The sequence below is a fragment of the Lemur catta genome, chromosome 1 (assembly GCF_020740605.2).
Source record: "Lemur catta isolate mLemCat1 chromosome 1, mLemCat1.pri, whole genome shotgun sequence".
NCBI lineage: Eukaryota > Metazoa > Chordata > Mammalia > Primates > Lemuridae > Lemur > Lemur catta.
Window position 1 is genome coordinate 95,877,838 of NC_059128.1, and position 24,108 is coordinate 95,901,945.

General features: G+C 36.5%; 1 protein-coding gene across 11 annotated transcripts in view; it reads right to left on the reverse strand.

Annotated features, from left to right (window-relative positions):
• The window catches only part of DENND4A (DENN domain containing 4A), a 145,066-nt gene that overhangs the window by 85,755 nt on the left and 35,203 nt on the right, over positions 1–24,108 (reverse strand). For 9 of the 11 annotated variants that reach the window (XM_045541189.1, XM_045541198.1, XM_045541179.1 and 6 more), the window contains exons 2-6: positions 20,324–20,402; positions 17,178–17,302; positions 10,710–11,042; positions 7,499–7,748; positions 113–182 (exon numbers count right to left, since the gene is read on the reverse strand). In XM_045541189.1, coding sequence (XP_045397145.1) covers positions 113–182; positions 7,499–7,748; positions 10,710–11,020 — 631 coding nt within the window. In that variant the 5' untranslated portion in view covers positions 11,021–11,042; positions 17,178–17,302; positions 20,324–20,402. The remainder of the gene's footprint in view (positions 1–112; positions 183–7,498; positions 7,749–10,709; positions 11,043–17,177; positions 17,303–20,323; positions 20,403–24,108) is intronic. The other 2 variants (XM_045541161.1, XM_045541237.1) reach the window with 1 other exon arrangement.

Consider the following 24,108-nt stretch of genomic DNA (forward strand, 5'->3'; position numbering starts at 1 on the left):
AATCAAAAGACATGGATTGTAATCCCAATCCTGATACTAACACATCATGGGCAGGTTTTGTTTTTATCTTTAACCTTTATATATAAAATATTTCATAAAAAATTATACTTACCAGCTTTGTAAGATACAGTGTTAGTCTTTGCCACTGATTTTTTATAACATAAGTACACTGCTGATCCCCACTAAATTAAAAAAAAAAAAGAGAAACATCATTTAATTTTAAAAGGTAGTAACTTGATAAAATGGAATCTCTTTGCACTCTCCAGTATATATTACCTAAGATATAGTAACATTTCTCTCTGCTGGCTATTTTCAGTTGGTTATTTTGTCAGCATTTTATTGGAGTAACTGTCTGCTTTTCTTTCAGAAGTAAAATTTAACATTTTTTCCATTTAATTTTTAATATTACCTACCTCAGGAAATGGCCCCACCATTTATTCAATCCCAAAAATCTGTCTCAAAACTTTGGAGTCACTCTTGACTTTTCTTTGTCTCATACACCAGCAGTCCCCAGCCTTTTTGGCACCAGGGACTGGTTTCCTGGAAGACAATTTTTCCACAGATAGGGGTGTGGTGGGGGTGGGGGGTTACGCGGTAGAGCTCTGGGGACCACAGTACACCATATCTAATCCATGTGCAGATTCTGTCAGTTCTACTTCGAAATCTACCTTGAGTCTGATCACTTTGCACTGCCTTTACCACTACTACTCTTGACCAAGGAATCCCCATTTATCACTTGGACCACGGCTGTAGTCTCTCAATCAATATCTCAGCTTCCTGTCTTGTTCCTCCAGTCTATTCTCTATAGCCATACTGAGCCTACTAAGATGTAAATCAGATCATGTCACTCTCAAATGGCTTCCTGTCAGATAAAGAACAAAACCCAAACTGCTTACACTAAGCCACAGAATCCTATATAATCTGATTTCTGTAGCCTGTCATCCCATCTCCAACCTCACTGGCCTCCCTGCCTTTCCTCAAACATATCAAACACACATCTAGGACAGGGCCTTTACATTTTGTCTCCTATGCTCATTCTCTCATTTCATTTAGCTCTTTGCTCAAATGTCCCCTCCCAGAGAAGGCCTTACTAATTGTCCCGATACCCTCGGCCGGGAGTGGTGGCTCACACCTCTAATGCCAGCACGTTGGGAGGCCAAGGTGCGAGGATCTCTTGAGGCCAGGAGTGTGAGATCAGCCTGGGCAAAACAGTGAAGCTCTGTCTCTACAAAAAGCAAGAAAAATTAACCAGGTGTGGTGGTGCATGCCTGTAGTCCCCGCTATTCAAGAGGGTGAGATGGGAGGATCACTTAAACCCAGGAGTTTGAGGTAATAATGAACTGTGATTGCACCACTGCACTCGGCCTGGGTGATAGAGTGAGACCTTTTAAAAAAAAAAAAAAAATCAAGAAAAAGAAAAAAAAAACCAACTGAGGAAATAGTCTCAAATTTGCCAAGAATTAGCTGTGTGGATTAAAGCAAGTCACTTAATGTACCTGGACTAAATATCCTTAACTGCAAATTTTTGCAGTTTTACATCACATGGCCACTCTAAGTTCTCATCCAGCTCTAAAATATTATGATCCTATTCCAATATCAAATTAAAGTCCAAATCATTTAAGGATTATAGTCCAAGATTTAAAAATGAAATAATTCTTGAAAACTCCATAAACTTAATGTGGGTTGGAGAGGTGGGGGAGATTTTTTGATACTAAAGCTGTAAACCTGGTACAAAAATCATGTGTAAACTTTGAAGATTCAACACACATTTCCTCATGTCCATTAGATTGTTGCTGTTGTCTCTCCCGGTTTAGAAACCTAGCAGATGGCTTTCATTCAAGCTGCCTAATCTTCCAAAACAAAAGCTATATAACTATATTCCTGGGCATCATCAACACATGAATAATGTAATCGCAATCACTTTCTGATTCCTTTTTTTTTTTTTTTTAGTCAGGGTCTCACTCTGTTAACCTGGGCTAGAACGCAGTAGTGTCATCATAGCTCTCTGCAACCTCAAACTCCTGGGCTCAAGTGATCCTCCTGTCTCAGCCTCCTGAGTAGCTGAAACTACAGGTATACACCACCATATCTGGCTAATTTTTTTTTTTTTTTTTTTTTAGAGACAGAGTCTCGCTTTGTTGCCCGGACTACAGTGAGTGCCGTGGCGTCAGCCTAGCTCACAGCAACCTCAAACTCCTGGGCTTAAGCAATCCTACTGCCTCAGCCTCCCGGGTAGCTGGGACTACAGGCATGTGCCACCATGCCTGGCTAATTTTTTATATATATATTTTAGTTGGCCAGATCATTTCTTTCTATTTTTAGTAGAGACGGGATCTCACTCTAGCTCAGGCTGGTCTCAAACTCCTGACCTTGAGCAATCCACCCGCCTTGGCCTCCCAGAGTGCTAGGATTACAGGTGTGAGCCACTGCGTCTGGCCTCATATCTGGCTAATTTTTAAAAAATTTTTTACAGAGACAGGGTCTCGCTATGTTGCCCAGGCTAGTCTCGAATTCCTGGCCTCAAGTGATCCTCCCACCTCAGCCTCCCAAAGTGCTGAGATTGATTATATGGGTGAGCCACCAAGACTGGCCTAATAGGTTTTTTATTCCTGTAATGTTTCTTAAAAAACATTTAAGAGGAACTTAAAGATTAGACACAAATAGAATTAAAAAAGCTCTTCCTCAGATATTAAATACATAAAAAGGGACTGTTTAAGCAGAGTTAACCAAAGAATTAATTAATAATAGCTAACATTTATATGGCACTTGCTACGTGCCACACACTGTCCTAAATTTTTTACGAACATTAACTCATTTAATCTTCACAAAAAGCCTGTGAAATAAAGTACTATTTTATCCCCATTTCATGAATAAGAAAACAGAGGCACAAAGAATCAGGGAATTGTCCAGGATACACATCTGGGATTCAAACCCAGGCAGTTTAGCTGGAGTGCATGCTGTTCACACTGTGTTACAATGCCTCTTTATTCTCTTTAGTGAAGAATGACGCTCTCTGACAATACTGGTATCTATGTTTCAGAGTAAAGAAAAATAGAAACTCATGTCTGGTTTTAGTTTCAATGCCGTAAGTCTACCTAGAACATCTTGATTAATTAATGAGACCTAGAAATGGTTCTAATGACAATGTCAATTACTTTAAATCTGAAACCAACACATCCACAGAATAAATGGAAACTCACCAATGGGAAAATGTCAAGTATCTGTAAGCTTGCAAAGTCTTGCTAAAATACTAAACCAAATCTAAAATTATGTGGTAAGCTAGACTCCATACCATAAGAGAGCTCAAAAACCCTTCTTTGCCATCACTATCACTACCATATAAGGCCTTTAAAACTACTGGCTACCTTGATCTTCTTCCTTCACCATAACGTGGTGTCACCATAACAGTGTGTCCAACTGTCACATGTCATCACCAAATCAAAATAATGTGCAAGGATGGCACAAAAGAATAGGGCACTTTTTATATGAATGGCTATTGTCAAAAATGGTCATCTAATTAGAGGTCACATAGTTGCAGATAACTCTTTAGGATACAATTTAGATACTGTCAACATCTATTTCTTGAATTGTCTATTTAAACATTTTAAAGAAATAGTGCTACACTTCAAAATTGCAAATTTTTCTTACATAAAATGTCTCAATGTGATTTCATATTAACCATCAAAGGGACTGACTGATGCTTACAGATAACAAGCTAACACCTACATAGTGCTTGCTTATATGTACTGAGTCACAGTCCTAACTTGACTTAATTATCACAATAACTTATAAGGTAGATGACATTATCATCCTCATTTTACAACCATGAAACTGAGGCACAGAGAGGTTAAGTTAGTTGCCCCAGGCCACACAGCCAGTAAGTGTCAGAGACAGGATTTACACCTAGACACTCTAGAACCGGAGTCTGCTCTGAACCACTGGGCTACACTGATTTTAACTACCATACAATACAAATCTATTTTGCTATCTTACTAAGCGGGTTAAAAACATATTTAGGGTACTAAAATTTACATTGTATCCAGCCACATATCAATAGTTCTTCCTCCTTTTGCTTTATCTAGACCTTCAGTATCACATGTTGCTAGATTAGGAGAAGATAAATAATAGTTTTAAAAGCTGACTTCCCATGAAAACTTAATAAATGATGAAATGTTTATAAAATCTTTAATCTTAGCAAAGTGCTAATTTACATAATTATAAAAGGACAATATACATATCTGCACTAGCATCATTAAGAAATTAAATTTAAAAATTTGTGATTAAAACCCAACTGCTAACAAAGTTATGAAAAAAAAATCAACATTTGAATACTTTATTTGTAGGAATATAAATTTTTTAAACCTTTATGGATAAAAAAATCTTAGAAGTAAACATATGCTTTGATCCAGAAATTCCAGGAGAAACTACAAGGAAATAATTAAACAATGTAGTACAGTGTTCAGGAGTTTGGTTCTGGAGTTCTATAGCCTGAATTTGAATCTTGCACAACTACTTATAGAAAGTATGATGATAGTGGGAAAGTAATCATCTCTTTAACTCTCAAATTTCCTTCTCTGTAAAATCGGGCAGGGGGAAAATACCTATTTAGGGTAGTTGTGAGGACTAAGTTAATGAATAGGAAATATTTAGACTAGTGTATAGAACATAAAAACTCAATAAATATAACTTGTTTTATGGCAGATGTAGTTATAAATATGTTCATAACATTTTGCTTGTAATATAAAAAAAAATCAGAATCCAAAGGTCTTACAATAGAAGACAGAATAATTGTGGCAATACATTTAATGCAGTAATACTCAGCCATTCAAAACTGATAGAGATATATATATTAAAAGATGATCAACCTCCACAGTAATCAAAGAAATGCAAGTTAAAATTAGAACAATTTCTTGCTTATAATACAGTCAATAATTAAAAAGTCAATAATTCATTTTTGGCTGAATTGAATGTTGATGCACAGGGTTGATTAAAGCAGCACTAGTAATTGGAAAAACTGGAAATAACTTATACTCATCATTCTGCATTTGTACTTTCTGGAATATTATGCAATCATTAAAAGAATTAAGTAGAGAGTTACACAACTGATAAAGACAGATAGTAAAAAAAGGCTTATATCAGAATATACAGAAATTTCCAATTTTTGAAAGATAAAGAACTTATTACATATATTTCACATATGTGAACAGAAAAAGGTCTGGAAGGACACAAGTCAAATTGTTCACTGTTACCACTACCAAAAGATGGAAGTAGGAACAAGAACCTTCACTTTCTATTCCACTGGTCTACAATTTGTACCCTACTCCAGTTTTTTCTTTTTTTTTTTTTTTGAGTACACATTCCTTTTTAAAATTTAAAACAGCAATAAAAGAACAAAAACAAAGAAGACAATTAGAGACTATGCATGGCCTTAAGACTACTAGAAGGACTTTGGCTTTTACTAAGAGTGAGATGGGAAGCCACTAAACGTTTTAAGCAGAGGAGTGACATGATCTGATTTGTGCTTTGAAAGGATCCCTCTTGCCTATGTGAAGAAAAGGCTGTAGAAAGCAGACGTGGAAGCGCTGATCAGGTCGATGGCAAACTATGGCCTGCACTTGACCAGAAGCCTATTTTTGTATACTGAAACTAAGAATGGTTTTTATATTTTTAAATTTTTTTTTAAATAGATGAATATGAGACAGAGACTGTATATGGCCTGCAAAACCTAATTTTTTATCTAGCTCCTTAAAGAAAAACTTTGCTTTACCCCTGAATTAGGAAACTATTGCAAATAATCCCATTAAGAGATAATTATCTCCTGAAGCAGGATTCTAAAATAGACGGGTTGAGAAGTGGTCAAGTTCAAGATAGGTTTTAAAATTAGAGTTAACAGAGCTTACAGAAGAACTAAATGATAAGTAGAAGAGAAAGGAGAGAAAGGTTAGGATTACTCCAAGGTTTTTAAGTCTGGGTAACTAGAAGAATTCCCATTTACTAGACAAAGAAGACTATGGGAATAAGCAGGGTTGGAGAAACACGTTAGGAGTTCAGTTTTGGACATGTTAAATTTGAGATGCTCTCTTAGGTAAGATATCCAAGAAGAGATGATAAATGAAAGTGGTCTACGCTAGACAAATAAATTTACAAGTCATTCACACATGGCCTGTGTTTAAATATTACATCACCAAAGGAGCCAGTTTAGATAGTGAAGATAAATGCTCTGAGGACTGAACTCAGGCATTCCATTATGTAGAGGTCAGGGAGATGAAAAGAAATCAGCAAAGGCAGAAAGGGAATGACTGGTGGGGCAGGAGGAAAAGTAAAAGAGTATCTAAGAAGAGAATGATGCATTCTTTCTACCTGGCACTGTTTCAAGAAGGAAGAAGCAATCATCTATGTCAAAACCTGCTAAAAAATTAAGGTGAATTGGTGGATTTAACAACAAAAGAAATCTTGGTGAAATGATGAGACAAAAAGCTGACTGGAAAGAGCAAAATGAAGAATGGGACAGAACACACTCAACTCTTTTGAGAATTTTTATTGTAAAGAACAATGAAATGTGGCGACGGAAGGAGGGAAATATGAGGTCAAGAAGTTTTATAAAGCTAGGTGATCTTGCAACATACTTTGCATGCTGGAGGAAATAATCCAATAGGGAGGGGAAAACTGATGATTCACAAAAAGCAGGAGGATTGCTAAAGCCATGTCTTCAAATAGTGTATGGTATGGGATCTAGTACACAAGTGGAGGGAAAGCCATGGTTAGTGCATTGCTTTTGTAGCAAGAGGGGAAAAGTTATTTTTCCAGTTAAAAAAAGAAATAAAGTTTTTTTTACAGCTTCTTTTGAAACTACAACTAAAGTACTTTCCAAAAAATAAAATATCTAATGTCTTTAGAAACATATTTTTCCATTCTGTAACTAATATCACTCTGTTAAATAAAAAAGATTTATTTAAAATTATACTCTTTTCATCAGTGGTTCATTTTATAAGTTCAAAAGAGTCACTTACCATAGTGGTCCCCAACCTTTTTGGCACCAGGGACTGGTTTCATGGAAGACAATTTTTCCACGGAGGGTGGGCTGGGGGAATGGTTTGGGGATGATTCAAGTGCATTACATTTATCCTGCAGTCAAACCTCTCTGCTAATGATACTACATATCCAGCTGCCCCTCAGTGCTAGCATCACCACCCCAGCTCCATCTTAGATCAGCAGGCATTAGAGTCTCATAAGGAGCGCACAACCTAGATCCCTTACATGTAGTTTATGGCAGGGCTTGCGCTCCTGTGAGAATCTAATGCTGCTGCTGATCTGACGGGAGGCAGAGCTCAGGCGGTGATGCCAGTGATGGGAGCAGCTGTAAATACAGATGAAGCTTTGCTGGCTTGCCCACCACTCACCATCTGCTGTGTAGCCCGGTTCCTAACAGGCCACAGACCCTAACAGGCCAAAGACCAATACTAGTCTATGGCCCAGGGGTTGGGGACTACAGTCTTACCATATTGTTGTTGATATTCTTGTCAACTTTGCAGAATGTGTGTGGTGGAGTTTCTCCTTTACTAGGTATAATGATGCATATGTCTGTGACAGCCAATGTATTCTGAGTCATGTTTTCAGAGGCTCTGCGGTAAGTGATATAAATTCTTTGTGATGAGGTACTGCCGCTAATATTTGCAGGGCGCCCATAGGGAGTACTCTGAATAATTTCGCAACCCTGTTTCAATCTTTCTTTCCAGTCATATAAAACCCTAAAAAATAAAAATTATAAAAATAAATACTCAAATACACAAAGCACCATCAAATATGAAAGGTAATATTCTCAAGCATTATGAATTGATCCTTAAATGTAGCAGCAGGGTAAAAATATTCCAATTTTATTGCAAGTTTGAATTGCAAAGTCTTGTATAAAATTAAAGGATAACTCTTTTCCCTACCAAAAAAATAATGTAATGGAAAATTCAGATAAACCTTTCTGTTAACATAAACCAGAAAATGGCAACAATTAAATGCAAAGGCACTTGTTTAGCATTCCATTTAATAGAATTATTAATTAATTTGGTTTTTGTCTTTAAAACTAAGCATCTTCTTTAGAAAAAGCAAACTGCATTCTGGCCAAAGTTAAAATTTTACAAAAGGTTACTTGCTCAGACAATACAGAACCTGCTAGCACACTTTTATCACCAATATTTCCTTCAGCTTTAACAGATAGTTTTAGGCTAAGACACTATAACCTCAAATCTATCTTTAATCAAAAGTCTGGGTGAGACATTAGGCTTTTTTTCTTTTCTTTTTTCTTTCTTTTCTTTTTTGTCTTCATTGTGATAAAGTCATAGGCTTTTAATAAAGGGCAGGCCTGGCATCCATTCATTAAATTTTCTAAATACTATACTTAAAGCAGTTGGGAATACCAAGAAAATGTCATGTTTAAATAATACTAGTTCATTCCCTCATAGAATTCACTGATGTGTATTTTAATACTAAGTCCTTAGCATCAGTCAAAAGTAAATTTTAAAGCTCTACTATACTAAATGTGTTTCTGCATTTACTATAAAAATGGTAACAGGTAGTGTCTTCATTACCAATCAAAATTCCCTTACATAGGCTGGGCGTGGTACCTCATGCCTGTAATCCTAGCACTCTGGGAGGCCAAGGCAGGAGGATTTCTTGAGCTCAAAAGCTTGAGACCAGCCTGAGCAAGAGTGAGAACCCGTCTCTACTAAAAGTAGAAAAATTAGCCGGGCATCTTGGTGTATGCCTGTAGTCCCACCTACTTAGGAGGCTGAGGCAGGAGGATCGCCTGAGCCCAGGAGTTTGAGGTTGCTGTGAGCTATGATGATGCCATGGCACTCTACTCAGGGCAATGGAATGGAACTCTGTCTCAAAAAAACAAACAAACAAACAAAAAAACCCTCAAACTTTAAAAAAAAATTCCCTCATACAAATAAAATTTAGTGCCAGGAATTGGTTAAATTATTTCTATCACAAGTTTTAATTTCTCCTTCTGTCCTGGCTATCAGCAAATTTTTAAAAAAATTTCCCTCAACATTTTATTTTGAAAATTTAGAGCTAAATTTGATAATTAATCACAGCAACTGTATTAACCCTAATGTTAGCTTGCATGCTTATTACTCTTCCTCCTTTTGATTTGTTTTGGTTTTTTTTTTTTAACTTAATAAAAAAGGGCACCTAAGCACAGAGAAGTCAGACACATCTGAATTCAAATTCCTACCACCTTAGTTACTAGCTGCATTACCTTAGGTAGTTACTTGCCAGCACTACTCAGCTATAAAACCTAAATATTTTGGCTTCAAAGGATTCCATAAAGAAAGTGAAAAGACAACCCACAGAATGGAAGAAAATACTATAGCTGATAAGGGACTATATCTAGAATACATAAGAACTCTTGTAGCTCAACAAAAAGAAAACCCAATTTAAAAATAGGTAAAGAATCTGAATAGACATTCCTCCACTGATATACAAACTTGCCAAAAAACACATGGAAAGATACTCAACAACATCAGCCATCAGGTGAATGCAAACCAAGACCACAGATATCGTTTCACACCCCCTAGGACAGCTATAATCAAAATGACAATATGAAACGCAGGCTAGGATGTGGAGAAATTGGAATCCTCATTCACCGCTGGTGGGAATACAATATGGTACAGCTGCTTTGGAAAACTGTGTGGCATTTCCTCAAAAGGTTAAACACAGAATTACCACATGACCCAACCATTCCACTCCTAGGCTTATACACAAGAAAAATGAAAATGTATGTCCACATAAAAACTTGCACATGAATATTCACAGCAGCACTATCCACAATAGCCAAAAAGTGAAAAAATCCATCAATAGATAAATGGATAAATTGTGGTATATCCATATGATGGCAAATTATTTAGCCACAAAAAGGAATAAAGTACTGACACATACTGTAACATGGATGAATCTTGAAAACATTATACTTAGTGAAAGAAGTCAGTCACAAAAGACCATACGTAGTATGATTCCACTTATATGAAATGTCCAGAACAGGCAAATCCATAAAGAAAGTAGACTGGTGATTGTTAGGGGGCTTGGGGGAATTGGGTAGTGACTACTAATGAGTACAGGGTTTCTTTTCCGCATGATAAAAATGTCCTGAAATTTATTACAGTGCTGGTTGCCTAAATACACCAAAAGCCATTGGGTGGATTGTAGAGTATGTGAATTATATCTCTTCTTGATAAAGCTGTTATACATATATATAAATATAAGAGCCCTAAGTTCAATATGGTAGCCTAAGTAAAGCTCTAATTTACCACAAGATCCTTGTTTGATACAGAGTTAAGAATCCATCTGTAATGATCATTATAACATACTTAAAAGCCATCTTTTTCTATGCTTTAAAAATAATTAAAAATTTTCTGATCAAGATAACCCATTAATTTTCTGGCACTTTTCTGTAAATGTTTTTCAAATTCTCTTCCCTCCCTCTAACAGAAAGAAACCCAGGCAAGATGAAAGTGCTGGAAACCTGTAGGACAAAGAGAGACAAAAAGAAACAGGAGGAGAATATAGGATTGACATTGACAAGTTGGATATAAACTTTTCTATTTTTCTACAGCTGCTATACCTCTATTAATGAACAAATCAAACAGTTAATTTCAAAATCTATAAGACATATTATTTGGATCCATAACAGTAAGTCATTTAAAAAAAATACTTACCCCAGATCCGTAAGTGGAGGCTTATCTCTTCCTCTTCTATAGCAAAGATAAATCTGTGGCCCCACTAGACTTCCATTATTGAGATCAGCTGACAATCCAGTTGGGGTAACATCAATACAAATATAATCCCGTGGCACTTCTTCCCCAAGAGATTTAATAATAACTGAAACATCCGTGATGGGTTCTTTTGGTTTAGCTACTTTATGACAGGCATCATTGAAGTGAATTTCTTCTTCAAGAGGCTTTGAAACATCAGTTAATCCTGCCACAACGAAGTAGTCAGCAACACGAGGTCCCTTGTCTTCAATCATCTTCCATTATATAAAGTTACATCTAAAAGGAAAGTAAAAGACAGTATTCTCCTATAATAAACCAAATAAACATAACTGGTTTATGTGCAAATAAGAAAAACTACAAGGCCAGGCACGGTGGCTCACGCCTGTAATCCTAGCAGTCTGGGAGGCCGAGGCGGGCGGATTGTTTGAGCTCAGGAGTTCGAGACCAGCCTGAGCAAGAGTGAGACCCTGTCTCTACTAAAAATAGAAAGAAATTATATGGACAGCTAAAAATATATATAGAAAAATTAACCGGGCATGGTGGCGCATGCCTGTAGTCCCAGCTACTCGGGAGGCTGAGGCAGGAGGATTGCTTAAGCCCAGGAGTTTGAGGTTGCTGTGAGCTAGGCTGATGCCACAGCACTCTAGCCAGGGCAACAGAGCGAGACTCTGTCTCAAAAAAAAAGAAAAAGAAAAACTACAAAAAGATCACTAGCCCCCCCCATAAACACACTAGTAGCATACATTTTACTTTTATATGTAAAAAGCATGCCCTTTTTAAATGGTGAGCATATCTTTTGCATTTTTAATCATAAAAGTAATGCATGAATTTCCAATTTTGGTAAGATAGAAAGCTAGATTACCTAAGTAATGTAAAAGATCCTTTTAAATGCATAGATTAACTTGTAAGAATGTAAGGGAAACTCCCAAAACATTGAAGAAACCAAAAGCCAGAATGCAGTCTAGAAATTAACACTGGATGAGGAAGTTTGCTAATCTCCTCAATAATCAAGGGGCTTGTGTTTCAAAAGGCAATATAGGGACAGACGACAAGACATTGAGACCACATAAGATAGGGAATTGGAACTGAGACACTTGTATAAAGCCAAGAGCTTCAAAGGACTAATACTCTCAAAGAGTGGGTTTTAAAAACCCATCCACTGGCACTGCGAGATAATAAAGTTGTTTGCCTCGATCTAAACCTGGTTTTGTTGGGGGGGAAGTCTCCTCTGAGAATTCATAATAATAGGCCTATTCACTTTGGGATTTGGAGTTTGAACTTACGCCATCTACATGGTTCCAGGAAGCTACAAACTGAGAAATTAATAATAAAAGGATTCCCAGGCTAGTGATATGTCCTTGGGAAGCAAACGTAAAACAGTTCTAGTGGGTACACCCTTAACCTAGGTGTTCCCACAAATAAAGCCCAGCTGAAGATAAACTCCTATTCCAAAATTACAAAAACACCCAAGGAAAAACTCTACCAGAAATGAGTCTCAACAGATACAACAAACATAATAATTTCAAATAATAAACAGAGTTAAATGATTATAACAGTAATACATTCTTATAACAAATTCAAAGAAAAAATACACAAAGAATCTATCGTGTATTTGCAAACACTTCAATAACAAAATCTCCTTCAGTTTTCTAGTATCACTTAAATCTTCTTTTTTTCTTTAACCTAAGGAATACACTCCACAGTACTGTCATTACTTACATACCACTGTTAGAGACAGGACCAAGATGGCCAACTAGACAGAGGTACTATGTGCCTCCTCCATGGGGAGGAACCAGAATAGTTAGCATATTCTCACATTTCAAATAGATTTTCCAGGGCAGAACACTAGAGAAAAGGAGAAGGTTCAGAGCAACTTTCCCAGCTGAGGACTGGCTAACAGTCAGGAGAAGCTCCTGGATGTGGGAAACAGTAAGAAAGAAGCCCTCAGGATTCTACTCACTAAGACAAGCTTTTACAATCTTCGATACAAAACAACCCCCCAACCCACACAGGTCAGGGACAGGAAAGCCCAGACTTCTACACATACCTAGGACAATTCCCACTGCCCTGCTACACGCTCCTGTGAGCCTGAGACTGCACTGCCCACGGTCTCTTGCCCATACCACTTGCCTGAAAGGAGTTGTGCCCTATTTGATTGCAGGCCCACACCCAGTGCCATTTTGAGAGTTTAACTCTGGGCTGCCCTCTACCCTCAGGCTGCATTCAAGGTGACATGACTGCAGCAACCACCTGGCCAGGAAGGGCCAGAGGAGATCAAGCTCTCCTAAATACACTTAAGACAATACTCACTATCCTTTTACAGGCAGCTGTGGGACTGGGGACTAGCCTGCCCAATCCATTGCAGCTACCAGTAACACCAACATGGACCACTTGGGTCCTGATGGGTGATACCACCACTAATGCCACCTCCCACATTATACCACCTGCTCAGGGGCCTGAGAAGCCACCTACACAACCAGCCCTCCGCTCCAACTACTAGCTTGTGAGCAAGCCAATTGAAGGCCCAAGAATTAGCCCCCCAACACATTAACACTGCTGCCAACATAAGCTGCTCTGGGGCTTAAAATTAGCGTACTCAGCCCACTGCTTCCACCACTGGGGCCCAAAGACAGGTTCGGCTGCCACTCAAGTCCTTAGCAAAACTGCACCACAGCTTCAACTAATAACTATTCCCTAAACCACCAAGGAAATTGCAGATACCACTGACCCTGTGCACTGCCTAAGAAATCATATGAAGATCACACTACTGCAGGCACCCAAAATCAAAGTCAAAGTGTCCTACTCAACCAACAACATATATACACCTTCACGAACAAATTCTCCCCTTCAAAAGCAATTTCAAAAAATTGGAACAAGTGATTGCTACATCAGATGCACAGATATCAATGGAAGGATGCAAGAAAAATGAAAAAGGAAGGAAATACGACACCACCTACGGATCATAACAATTGTCCAGCAACAGAACCCAATCAAAAACAATTCCTCATTAATGACAAATAAGGAATTCCAAATTTTTGATTCTAAAGAAGTTCAATGAGATGGAGGAGAAATCTGAAAACCAATACATAGAAATCAGAAAATCAATTTAGAATATAAATGAGAAATTTACCAAGGAGACTGATATCATAAAAAAAAAAAATCCAAAACAGAAATTCTGGATCTGAAAGATTCATTGAAGGAAATACAAAAAACACTCAGAAGCTTCAACAATAGATTAGACCAAGCAGAAGAAAGAATCTCATAACTTGAAGATAAATCTTTTGAAATAATCCAGTGAGACAAATATAAGGAGAAAAGAATAAATAAATAAGGAGAAAAGAATGAGCAAAGCCTTCAAGATGTCTGAGGACTACTTATAAATTAACAGTATTCCCAAGAGGGAAGAGAGATCAAAAAATTTAGAAAACCTATTTAAGGAAATAATCAATGAAAACTTCTCAGGACTACCAAGAGAGACATTCAGATACAAGAGGCCCAATGATCCCTAGGCAAATACATTGTAAAAATGACTTCACCATGGCATATTCTAATTAGAATGACTAAAGTTGAAGTGAAACGGAGAATTTTTAAATTAGCAAGAGAAAAGCATGTAGTCACCTATAAAGGATAGTCCATCAGACTAACAGAGGACCTCTCAGCAGGCCAGAAGAGAATGGAATGGCATTTTCAAAAGTGCTGAAAGAAAAAAAATGCCAATCAAGAATTTTATATCCTGTCAGACTAAGATTCATAAATGGAGAAATAAAGTCTTTGCCTGACAAGCAAATGCTAACAGAATTCATCACCACTGGACCAGTCCTCCAGGAAATACTCAAAGGAGTCCTAATAGAGGAAACTAAAGGACAATATTCACCATCACAAAAACACACGAAGATATAAAAGCCACAGGTTTTATAAAACAAGCACACAAAGGAGGAAGAGAAAGGAATTAAATGACAACATGACAGAAGTTCAGCAAGCCACAAAAAGAAAGAAACAAGGAAATTATAATAAACAATTAGAAATCAACTAACAAGGCTGGGCATGGGGGGCGGGGCTCACACCTATAATCCTAGCACTCTGGGAGGCCAAGGCAGGAGGACTGCTTGAGCTCAGGAGTTTAAGACCAGCCTGAACAAGAGTAAGACCCTGTTTCTACTAAAAATAGAAAAATTAGCCAGGTGTCATGGGGCACACCTGTAGTCAGCTACTCAGGAGGCTGAGGCAGGAGGATCGCTTGAGCCCAGGAGTTTGAGGTTGCATTGAGCTATGATGATGCCAGTACACTCTACCCGGGCGACAGAACAAGACTCTGTCTCAAAAAGAAAAGAAAAGAAGAAAGAAAGAAAAAGAAATCAACTAACAAAACAACAAGAATAAAGCCCCACATATCAATATTAACCTTGAACATAAATGATTAAATGCCCACTTAAAAGATAAGATTGGCAGAATGGATAAAAAACTTGATGCAACTATACGCTGCTCACAAGAAACTCACCATACCCATAAATATATATGTACACAACATCAGAACACCCAGATTCACAAAACAAATATTACTAGACCTAAAGAAAGAGATAAACAGCAAAAACAATAATAGTGGGGGACTTCAATCATCAAGACAGAAAATCAACAAAGAAACATTGGACTTAAATTAAACTTTAGAATAAATGGACTTAACAGACATATACAGAAAATTCCACCCAACAACTACAGAATATACATTCTTTCATCAGCACATGAACATTCTCCAAGATAGACCACATTTTAGACCACAAGTCTCAACCAATTTTTAAAAATCAAATCATATCAAGTATATTCTCAGACCTCAGTGGAATAAAGCTAGAAAATGATATGAAGAGGAATTTCAGAAACTATACAAACACATGGAAATTAAACAACTTGCTCCCAAACAATCACTGGGTCAATGAAGAAATAAAGAAGAAAATTTAAAATTTGGGGGAAACTAATGAAAATGAAAACACAACATACTAAAACCTGTGGGATAAAGCAAAAGCAGTACTAAGAGGGAATTTTTATAGTATTAAATGCCTACATCAAAAAAGTAGAAAGACCACAAGTTAACCTAACATTGCACCTCAAGGAACTAGAAAAACAAGAACAAACCAAACCCACAGTTAGAAGAAGGAAAACTATAACAAAGATCAAGAGCAAAAACTGAGTAAAATAGAGAACAACAACAACAACAAAAACCCCACAAATTAAAAGTTGGTTCTTTGAAAAAATAAACAAAATTGATAAACCACTAGCTAGACTAACCACGAAAAGACGAAAGAAGATCCAAATAAACACAATCAGAAATTAAAAAGAAGATATTACAACTGATACCACATAAATACAAATGATTGGGCCAGGCATCGTGGCTCGCATCTGTAATCCTAGAACTTTGGGAGTCTGAGGTGGAAATTCCTTTTTATTAGATCTTTCTGGTTCACAAATTTTTATAATTTGATCTCATTCACAATTGAATAAACTAAATAACTACTAAAAGGGAACAAATTATTGTTCTTTATTAAAAAGATTTTAAAAAGATCCATTTTAAAGTAATAATAAAATCCTTTTACATTTACTGACAGAAAAGTAAATTACATATCACTCGTGTTCCCTCATCTGTTGTTGTTTTCCATGTATTCATTTGGGGTAGAGGGTAGTTGGGAAGGTAACAAAATATTTTAAGGCATAGCTGACAAAGTATACAATGCCAAGAACATAGCTGGCAACATTACAGATGATATCTTAAAAGATCAAAATGTTCTTTAATTCATTCAAGAAGAGTTTATAATACTGAAAATGCACCTCTACTTTTAATTTTAAATCACCTGTTTTTAAAGTAAGATTGTGGTTTAGAAACTAGAGGGAAGATGTTGAAAGTTACAAAGCAAAGAAAATATTGAAACTCCTTAATATAGAAATGAATATTTAGTATTTCCTAACAATTCTACTAAACCAAGAAATTTACATTAGCATGTGAATTTGCAATACTCATGGAAAATATTAAATATATATTAAAACAAAATACGTTGTGTTGGCAAGAACCACCATAAATTATCAATACTTTGAAAGAACATTTGAGGAAAACATTCCTAGTTACACACAAAACTTGGATTTTCAGTGTTATACATCAGAGTAAAAACTCCTAAACAATAGGAGGTAAATTTCTTTAAATTCACTTTTGGAAACTGGGGGACCACAAAAAAAATGTATTTGAGCCAACAGTTCTCTAAATAATCACAGTAATATTAAACCCTGAAATAACTTTACTCAAACTAAGTAACAACAATATTACATCATTAACCAATGACTGTTTTTTACTTCTTTGTTCAACATGGCATAAAGATAAAATGTTTATAGACATCTTAAATTGAGAAGTCATTACAAGAAAACTCTTACCCATTTGTCAACTAATGGAAACTGATTTGTTTTTTCTCCTTTTCAATCTCTGCCCAATCAATTCAGGTTCTTTTTTATTTCTTCTCTCATTTCATTAGGTCAAAGTAGTTAAGCATTTGCTAACTCTAAAGACAAGAAAAGACAAGGGTGGAGATCAAAGGAAATATTATAAGAATATATGTAAACCAAAAAATTTTGAACATAAAAAGTTTTGCTAATTAACTATTACTGAAATGGTAAAGATGCAAAAGCCTCCCAGATAGAGACTGAAAAATAGTCACAAATTCAGAATTATATATGCAAATGCTCTATAACATAATGAACCAGTCCAACTTTCTTGTCCCCAACTCCAGTTCACTCAAATAAGATAGAAGAAATTTTCTGGTTTTTTTTGTTACATTATTCCACAATTAAGAACCTATTCCAGCTCATTTTATGTTAAACTATCAAAACTAAACTAGAAACCTTAATTCTCATCTTTCCTAAACTTCATCTTTCATCTTTCTTCCAATCAAGGTAATCTATCTACTGTCTTTCAAATATAGGTTTGCTCTTTTGCTCTTTGACTACACAGTTTCCTCTTTCTAGGCATCAAATGTTCATAATATTTTTCAAAATAATTGAAATGTATGTGGACTTTCATATAAACTTTATGAATTGTACAAAGTAGCCAAAAGAAAAAAGAAAATCAACAACTTCATTCACAGTAAATCAGGTTTGTCTTCCACCGTGTTTCCTAATCTTTGAGAACAAAAAAGATCCTTCTAATCCATAATCACAGAATACAATTTTTTTTATTTAATAAGCATTTTCTAAATTGCTATAATCTTCATAATTACACTAAATGACTACATAATTTTCCATCAAATAGAAATATACACTATAACCAGTATCCTATTTTTCCATTCCTAGCTAGTACCCAAAGTATGGTAGGTAGCTGCTTTAAAAATATTTATTAATTGGGCCGGACACGGTGGCTCACACCTGTAATCCTAGCACACTGGGAGGCTGAGGTGGGAGGATTGCTTCAGGAAAGGAGTTCGAGACCAGCCTGAGCAAAGGCAAGACCCTATCTCTATTAAAAATAGAAAAAAACTAGCCAGGTGTGGTGGCATGCACCTGTAGTCCCAGCTACTCAGGAGGGTGAGACAGGAGAATTACTTGAGCCCAGGAGTTGGACTTTGCAGAGAGCAATGATGATGATGCCACTGCACTCTAGCCACGGTGACACAGCAAGACCTCTGTCTAAAAAAAAAAAATTTTATTAAATAAAAGTTTACTTTATAAACTTCCTCAAGTACATTATTCTAAATATAATGGCTTTTGTTATGTAATTCAGAGTCATTTTTCTGAACCTCAATTACCTTAAATACTGTAGTTGTTGACATAGATAAATGAGATGATTTGAATCTAGTAACCAATAACCACCACAATTAGGGCTCTAGGCAAAATTAGAAATGTATTAAATGTATTAAATATATTAATGTAAATGTATTTAATAATTTATATTTTATGATTTTAAACTTCAACATTAATTTATTAAATATAGACATAGTTATATTAATTTAAACATAGTATAATTTATTAAATATGGTATATAATTATTAGAATTAAATATTTCTTTTTTTTTTTTTTTTTTGAGACAGGGTCTCACTCTGAAACCCCAGCTAAAGTGCAGTGGTGCGATCATAGCTCACCATAACCTCAAACTCCTGGGCTCAAGCAATCTTCCCACCTCAGCCTCCCAAAGTGCTAGGATTACAGGCATGAGCCACCACACCCAGCCAGAAATAAATATTTCTAATAAATACTTATTAAGATCTGACACTATTCTAGGAGTTGGTGATGACAGACATGAAAGCAGTAGCCTCTGCCTTCACAGAGTTTTTTGTTTAGTTCTACCTTTCCTCATCTCTTTCTATACTTTTATTCCATCTCTAGCCATCCTTTCTCCTATCAACCTTCCACATTCCAAGTGCTTGCCTTCACCCTGTCCAAAGTTTCCCTATCAGTTTCTCCCCTAAAAGTCCCATGCACAGAAGTTACACGACTGTATTTTCCCTTTCCCCCAGCTCCTTGAAAACTGGCACTCCTTCAGCATCAGCATCCCATGGTGATTTTGAAAGAAAGAAAATCTTATTTGTATATTTGTATATCATATTTTCTAGGTTGACATTTTTAAAAAAGGTTTAACCTACCCAAGGCAAACTTAATTTTTTAAATATAAGCTTTATAACCCAAACAGATGGACTAGATGGGGAAGATTTCTTGAACAAGGGGGACTTACTTGGCCCCTAATATACTTTGGAACCATTGCCCCCAATATCTATCCCCAAGCAAAAACCGACTTAAAATCAAAATATAAATGTGTAATCTGATAGCTCTTTCAAAAGATTACCAACACCTGATTTATAAAAATTTAAGATAGGAATAATAGACATTTAGAGAGGAAAGGATCTTATTATTAGTCCAATCCCTCATTTTATAGCCAAAAAACCTAAATCACAGAAAGTGGCTTACTTAAGGATACCCAGCTAGTTAGTTACTGGCAGAGCTTGGACAAGAACTCAAGTCCCTTAATCTAGTATTTTTTACATTGAGGATTTTGCCTCTAATAAATAATGTTGAATTAATACTGATCCAAGGCACATCTTTTTTGGGGGGTAGGGGGACAGAGTCTCGCGATGTTGTCTGGGCTAGAGTGCCGTGGCGTCAGCCTAGCTCACAGCAACCTCAAACTCCCGGGCTCAAGCAATCCCTCTGCCTCAGCCTTCCCAGTAGCTGAGACTACAGGCATGCGCCACCATGCCTGGCTAATTTTTTCTATATTTATTTTTAGTTGTCCAGCTAATTTCTTTCTATTTTCAGTAGAGACGGGGTCTCGCTCTTGCTCAGGCTGGTCTCGAACTCCTGACCTCAAGCAATCCGCCTGCCTCGGCCTCCCAGAGTGCTAGGATTACAGGCTTGAGCCACCGTGCCCGGCCAAGACATCTTTCAATAAATTATTTTGTGTCACTTGTTACCCGTAATTATTATGTTGTGAATATATTCCAAATTCTTAAGAGTTCTGATAAATTAATGCACTGTGTTTAATACAGAAAACAGCTAATTGAAACAAATCAAAATGAGAACCAAAAACTACTTACACATTACCAAAAGTCTCTCTCTGAAAATGATGCCAGATCTCAATTTGTGAATTCTGCAGGTCTCAGAGTTTGAGAAATACTGTATTGAAAAGAATAGGAATTGAACTCGAATTAATTCCAAATATTTCCCCCTAATATGTCTGTGTATACTTAAAATTTTGTTAACAATGATAATTTTCTAACAAACTACATTTGTTTTCATATGGTTAAGAGCTATAAGCAATTTTCAAACACCAGCTCTGTCAGAAAACACATTTCAGTCAAGAATAGACACATTCTTAAAAAAAAAAAAAAAAAAAAAAAACACGAAAACCAGCAGATAAGGGGGAGAAAGACAGAAAGCAAAAGAAAATGTAAGGGCACAAAAGAGGAAGTATAGAGTAAGAAGTGTGAGAAAGACAAACATGCCTATTTCTGGAGCATTATGCATAGTGTCTCATCCACAGGGGAAAAATATTCAAATTTAAGACAATTCAAATATAGACTCAAGTAACTTCCATATACGTAACATGTTTCAAAGAAGTCAATACCCAAAAGTACTTTCCTTGTATTATAAATTTGGAAGATACTACAGTCAGCCCTCCGTATCTACAGATTCCACCACACCCATGGATTCGACCAACCGCAGGTTGAAAATGTTAAAAAATAAAACTAAATTAAAAGTAATATAGCAATAAAAATAACACAGATTTTAAGAACTATACAGTATAATGACTATTTACATAGCATCTAATTGTATTAGGTATTATAAGTAATCTAGAGATGATTTAAAGTATATAGGAGGATATATATAGGTTATATGCAAATATATTTTTTTTTGGTCCAAAGTTAGTGGTTTTTCTTTACTTGCTTTTTTGTTTTTTGAGATAGGGACCTCGCTAAGTTGCCCAGGCTGGTCTCCAACTCCTGGGCTCAAACAATCCTCCTGACTCAGCCTCCCAGGTAGCTTGGATTCCAGGCATGTGCCACCACACACAGCTATGCCACTTTATACAAAGGACTTGAGCATCTGTGGATATTGGTATCTGTGGGAGTGGGGAGTGGGGTGTGGGGTGGGGAGTGTCTCAGCACCATTGCCCCATGGATATCTAGGGACAATTGTATTTAAATAGAATCAGTTATATCAAATCTCGTCAGGGAACCAAAGTCTTCTGATCAAGATAATAAGCAATGTTGTATTACGGGATTCAACATGTCATTATTGGCCGGGCGCGGTGGCTCACGCCTGTAATCCTAGCACTCTGGGAGGCTGAGGCGGGCGGATTGTTCGAGCTCAGGAGTTCAAGACCAGCCTGAGCAAGAGTGAGACCCCGTCTCTACTGAAAATAGAAAGAAATTAGCTGGACCACTAAAAATATATATAGAAAAAATTAGCCAGGCATGGTGGCATATGCCTGTAGTCCCAGCTACTAGGGAGGCTGAGGCAAAGGGATTGCTTGAGCCTGGGAGTTTGAGGTTGCTGTGAGCTAGGCTGATGCCACGGCACTCTAGCCTGGGCAACAGAGTGAGACTCTGTCTCAAAAAAAAAAAAAAAAAAGATGTCTTAAGATGTGCCTTGGAGGCGAGGCATGGTGGCTCACGCATGTAATCCTAGCACTCTGGGAGGGCATGGCAGGAAGATCGCTTGAGCTCAGGAGTTTAAGACCAGTTTTAGCAAGAGCAAAACCTTGTCTCTACTAAAACAGAAAGAAATTAGCCACGGCACTCTAGCCTGGACAAAAGAGTGAGACTCTGTCTCAAAAAAAAAAAAAAATCCATGTCATTATCATATTTTCTTTAAATTGAGCAATTTAAGTTGTAGTTATGAATCATTCTAAATGCTAGATGGAAAGATGATGTCATTGACAAAGTCTTAAGAGTACAGCCACACCAACTGTATTGTATGAAGTACTGTCAGAGAACTTTATAAATACTGGACATATGCACATACAAAAGGAGTTTCAGTAAGAATTAAAAGCTTTTGCAGGAAAACAAGCTGAAGTACAGAAATCACAAGCACATCAAAAGGAAGAAACCACAGATTTAACCAACAAGGAATATCTACTAATAATATTTTACTAATGACATGCAAATAGGAACAGCAACAGATATAAGATGTACCTAACTTGATTGGGTTCTTGATATGTGTGTCTGTGAAAAGTGGGAGAAAAGGCAAGAAAGGGCATAAATTATTTGAGTCAATAATTTGAAAAAGTGTTTGGAGGGTGAAAAGTAATGAATGAGAAATAACGAATGTATAATTGTATTACCTTTTGGACCGCTAGAAATAGTCACAATAGATATATGTGTTTTTAGAAACTAGGACACCACTCTACCACAAGCTCCCTGAAAAATTTCAGGCAGTAAACATGGAGTAGTATTTATATTTTCCAAATATTTCTAAAATCTTATTGCTGTCAGATAACAAAGAGACAATGTAAATACTAACCTGCTGACCTAATATCCAGAATCTACAAGGAACTCAAACTCAGCAAGAAAACAAATAACCCCATTAAAAAGTGGGCAAAAGACATGAACAGACGTTTTTCAACAGGAGAGAAACAAATGGCTAACAGACATATAAAAAATTTTCAACATTACTAATCATTAGGGAAATGCAAATTAAAACTACAATGAAATATTGCGAATGGCCATTATTAAAAAGTTAAACAACAGATGCTGGCACAGATGCAGTAAAAAGGCAAAGTTTATACGCTGTTGGTGGGGATGTAAATTAGCACAACCTCTATGGAAAACAGTATGGAGATTTCCCAAAAAACTAAAAGTAGATCTACCATTCAATCCAGCAATCCTACTACTAGGGATCTACCCAAAGGAAAAGTCATTTTATAAAAAAGACACTTGCACCCATATGTTTATCACAGCACAATTCACAATTGCAAAGATATGGAACCAATCTAAGCACCCACCAACTGAAAAGTGTATAAAGAAAACACACACACACACACACACACACACACACCATGGACTACTACTCAGCCATCAAAAAGAATGAAATATTCGCTTTTGCAGCAACTTGGATGGAACTAGACACCATTATTCTAAGTGAAGTAACCCAGGACAAATAACCAAATACCACATGTTCTCATTTATAAGTGGGAGCTAAGCAATGTGTATGCACGGTCATATAGAGTGACTTACTGAACGTTGGAGACTCAGAAAGGGGAGGGTAGAAGGGCAATGTAGGATGAAAAATTACCTTTTGGGTACAATATACATTATTCAGGTGATAGGTATATTAAAAGTCTAGACTTCTCTACTATGCAATTCATCCATGTAACAAAAAACCACTTGTACCCACTAAATCTATTTATTAAAACACACACACACACACACACACACACACAGGAAGAGCTGAAGCATCTACAGGCCCTTCTCAGTAGTTATCAAAATACCTTGTAGGCAGCCACCTACGCTGAAGCATCTACAGGCCCTTCTCAGTAGTTATCAAAATACCTTGTAGGCAGCCACCTACGTATAGATCAGATACCTCCTACCCTAAAGTTTACTGGGATTCTCTTAGAACTTAGTTTTTCACTGTACATTACCTTTTTGTGGTAATATACTTATACATTGTATCAGTTATATAGCAATTAACTATGTTCTATGTATTCTTTTTAATCCCAATAGTTTTCTCTTTTATTCCAAAGATACACGATCTATAATTGTCTCCAAGCAAAGCTTCCTATTTAATGCTTTATTTAATGTAAGCTTTCCCTCTAAGTATTCCACACTAATGCTCCCTTTCACTCCTCATTTCCCGATCAGCACCTTATTTTTCTTTT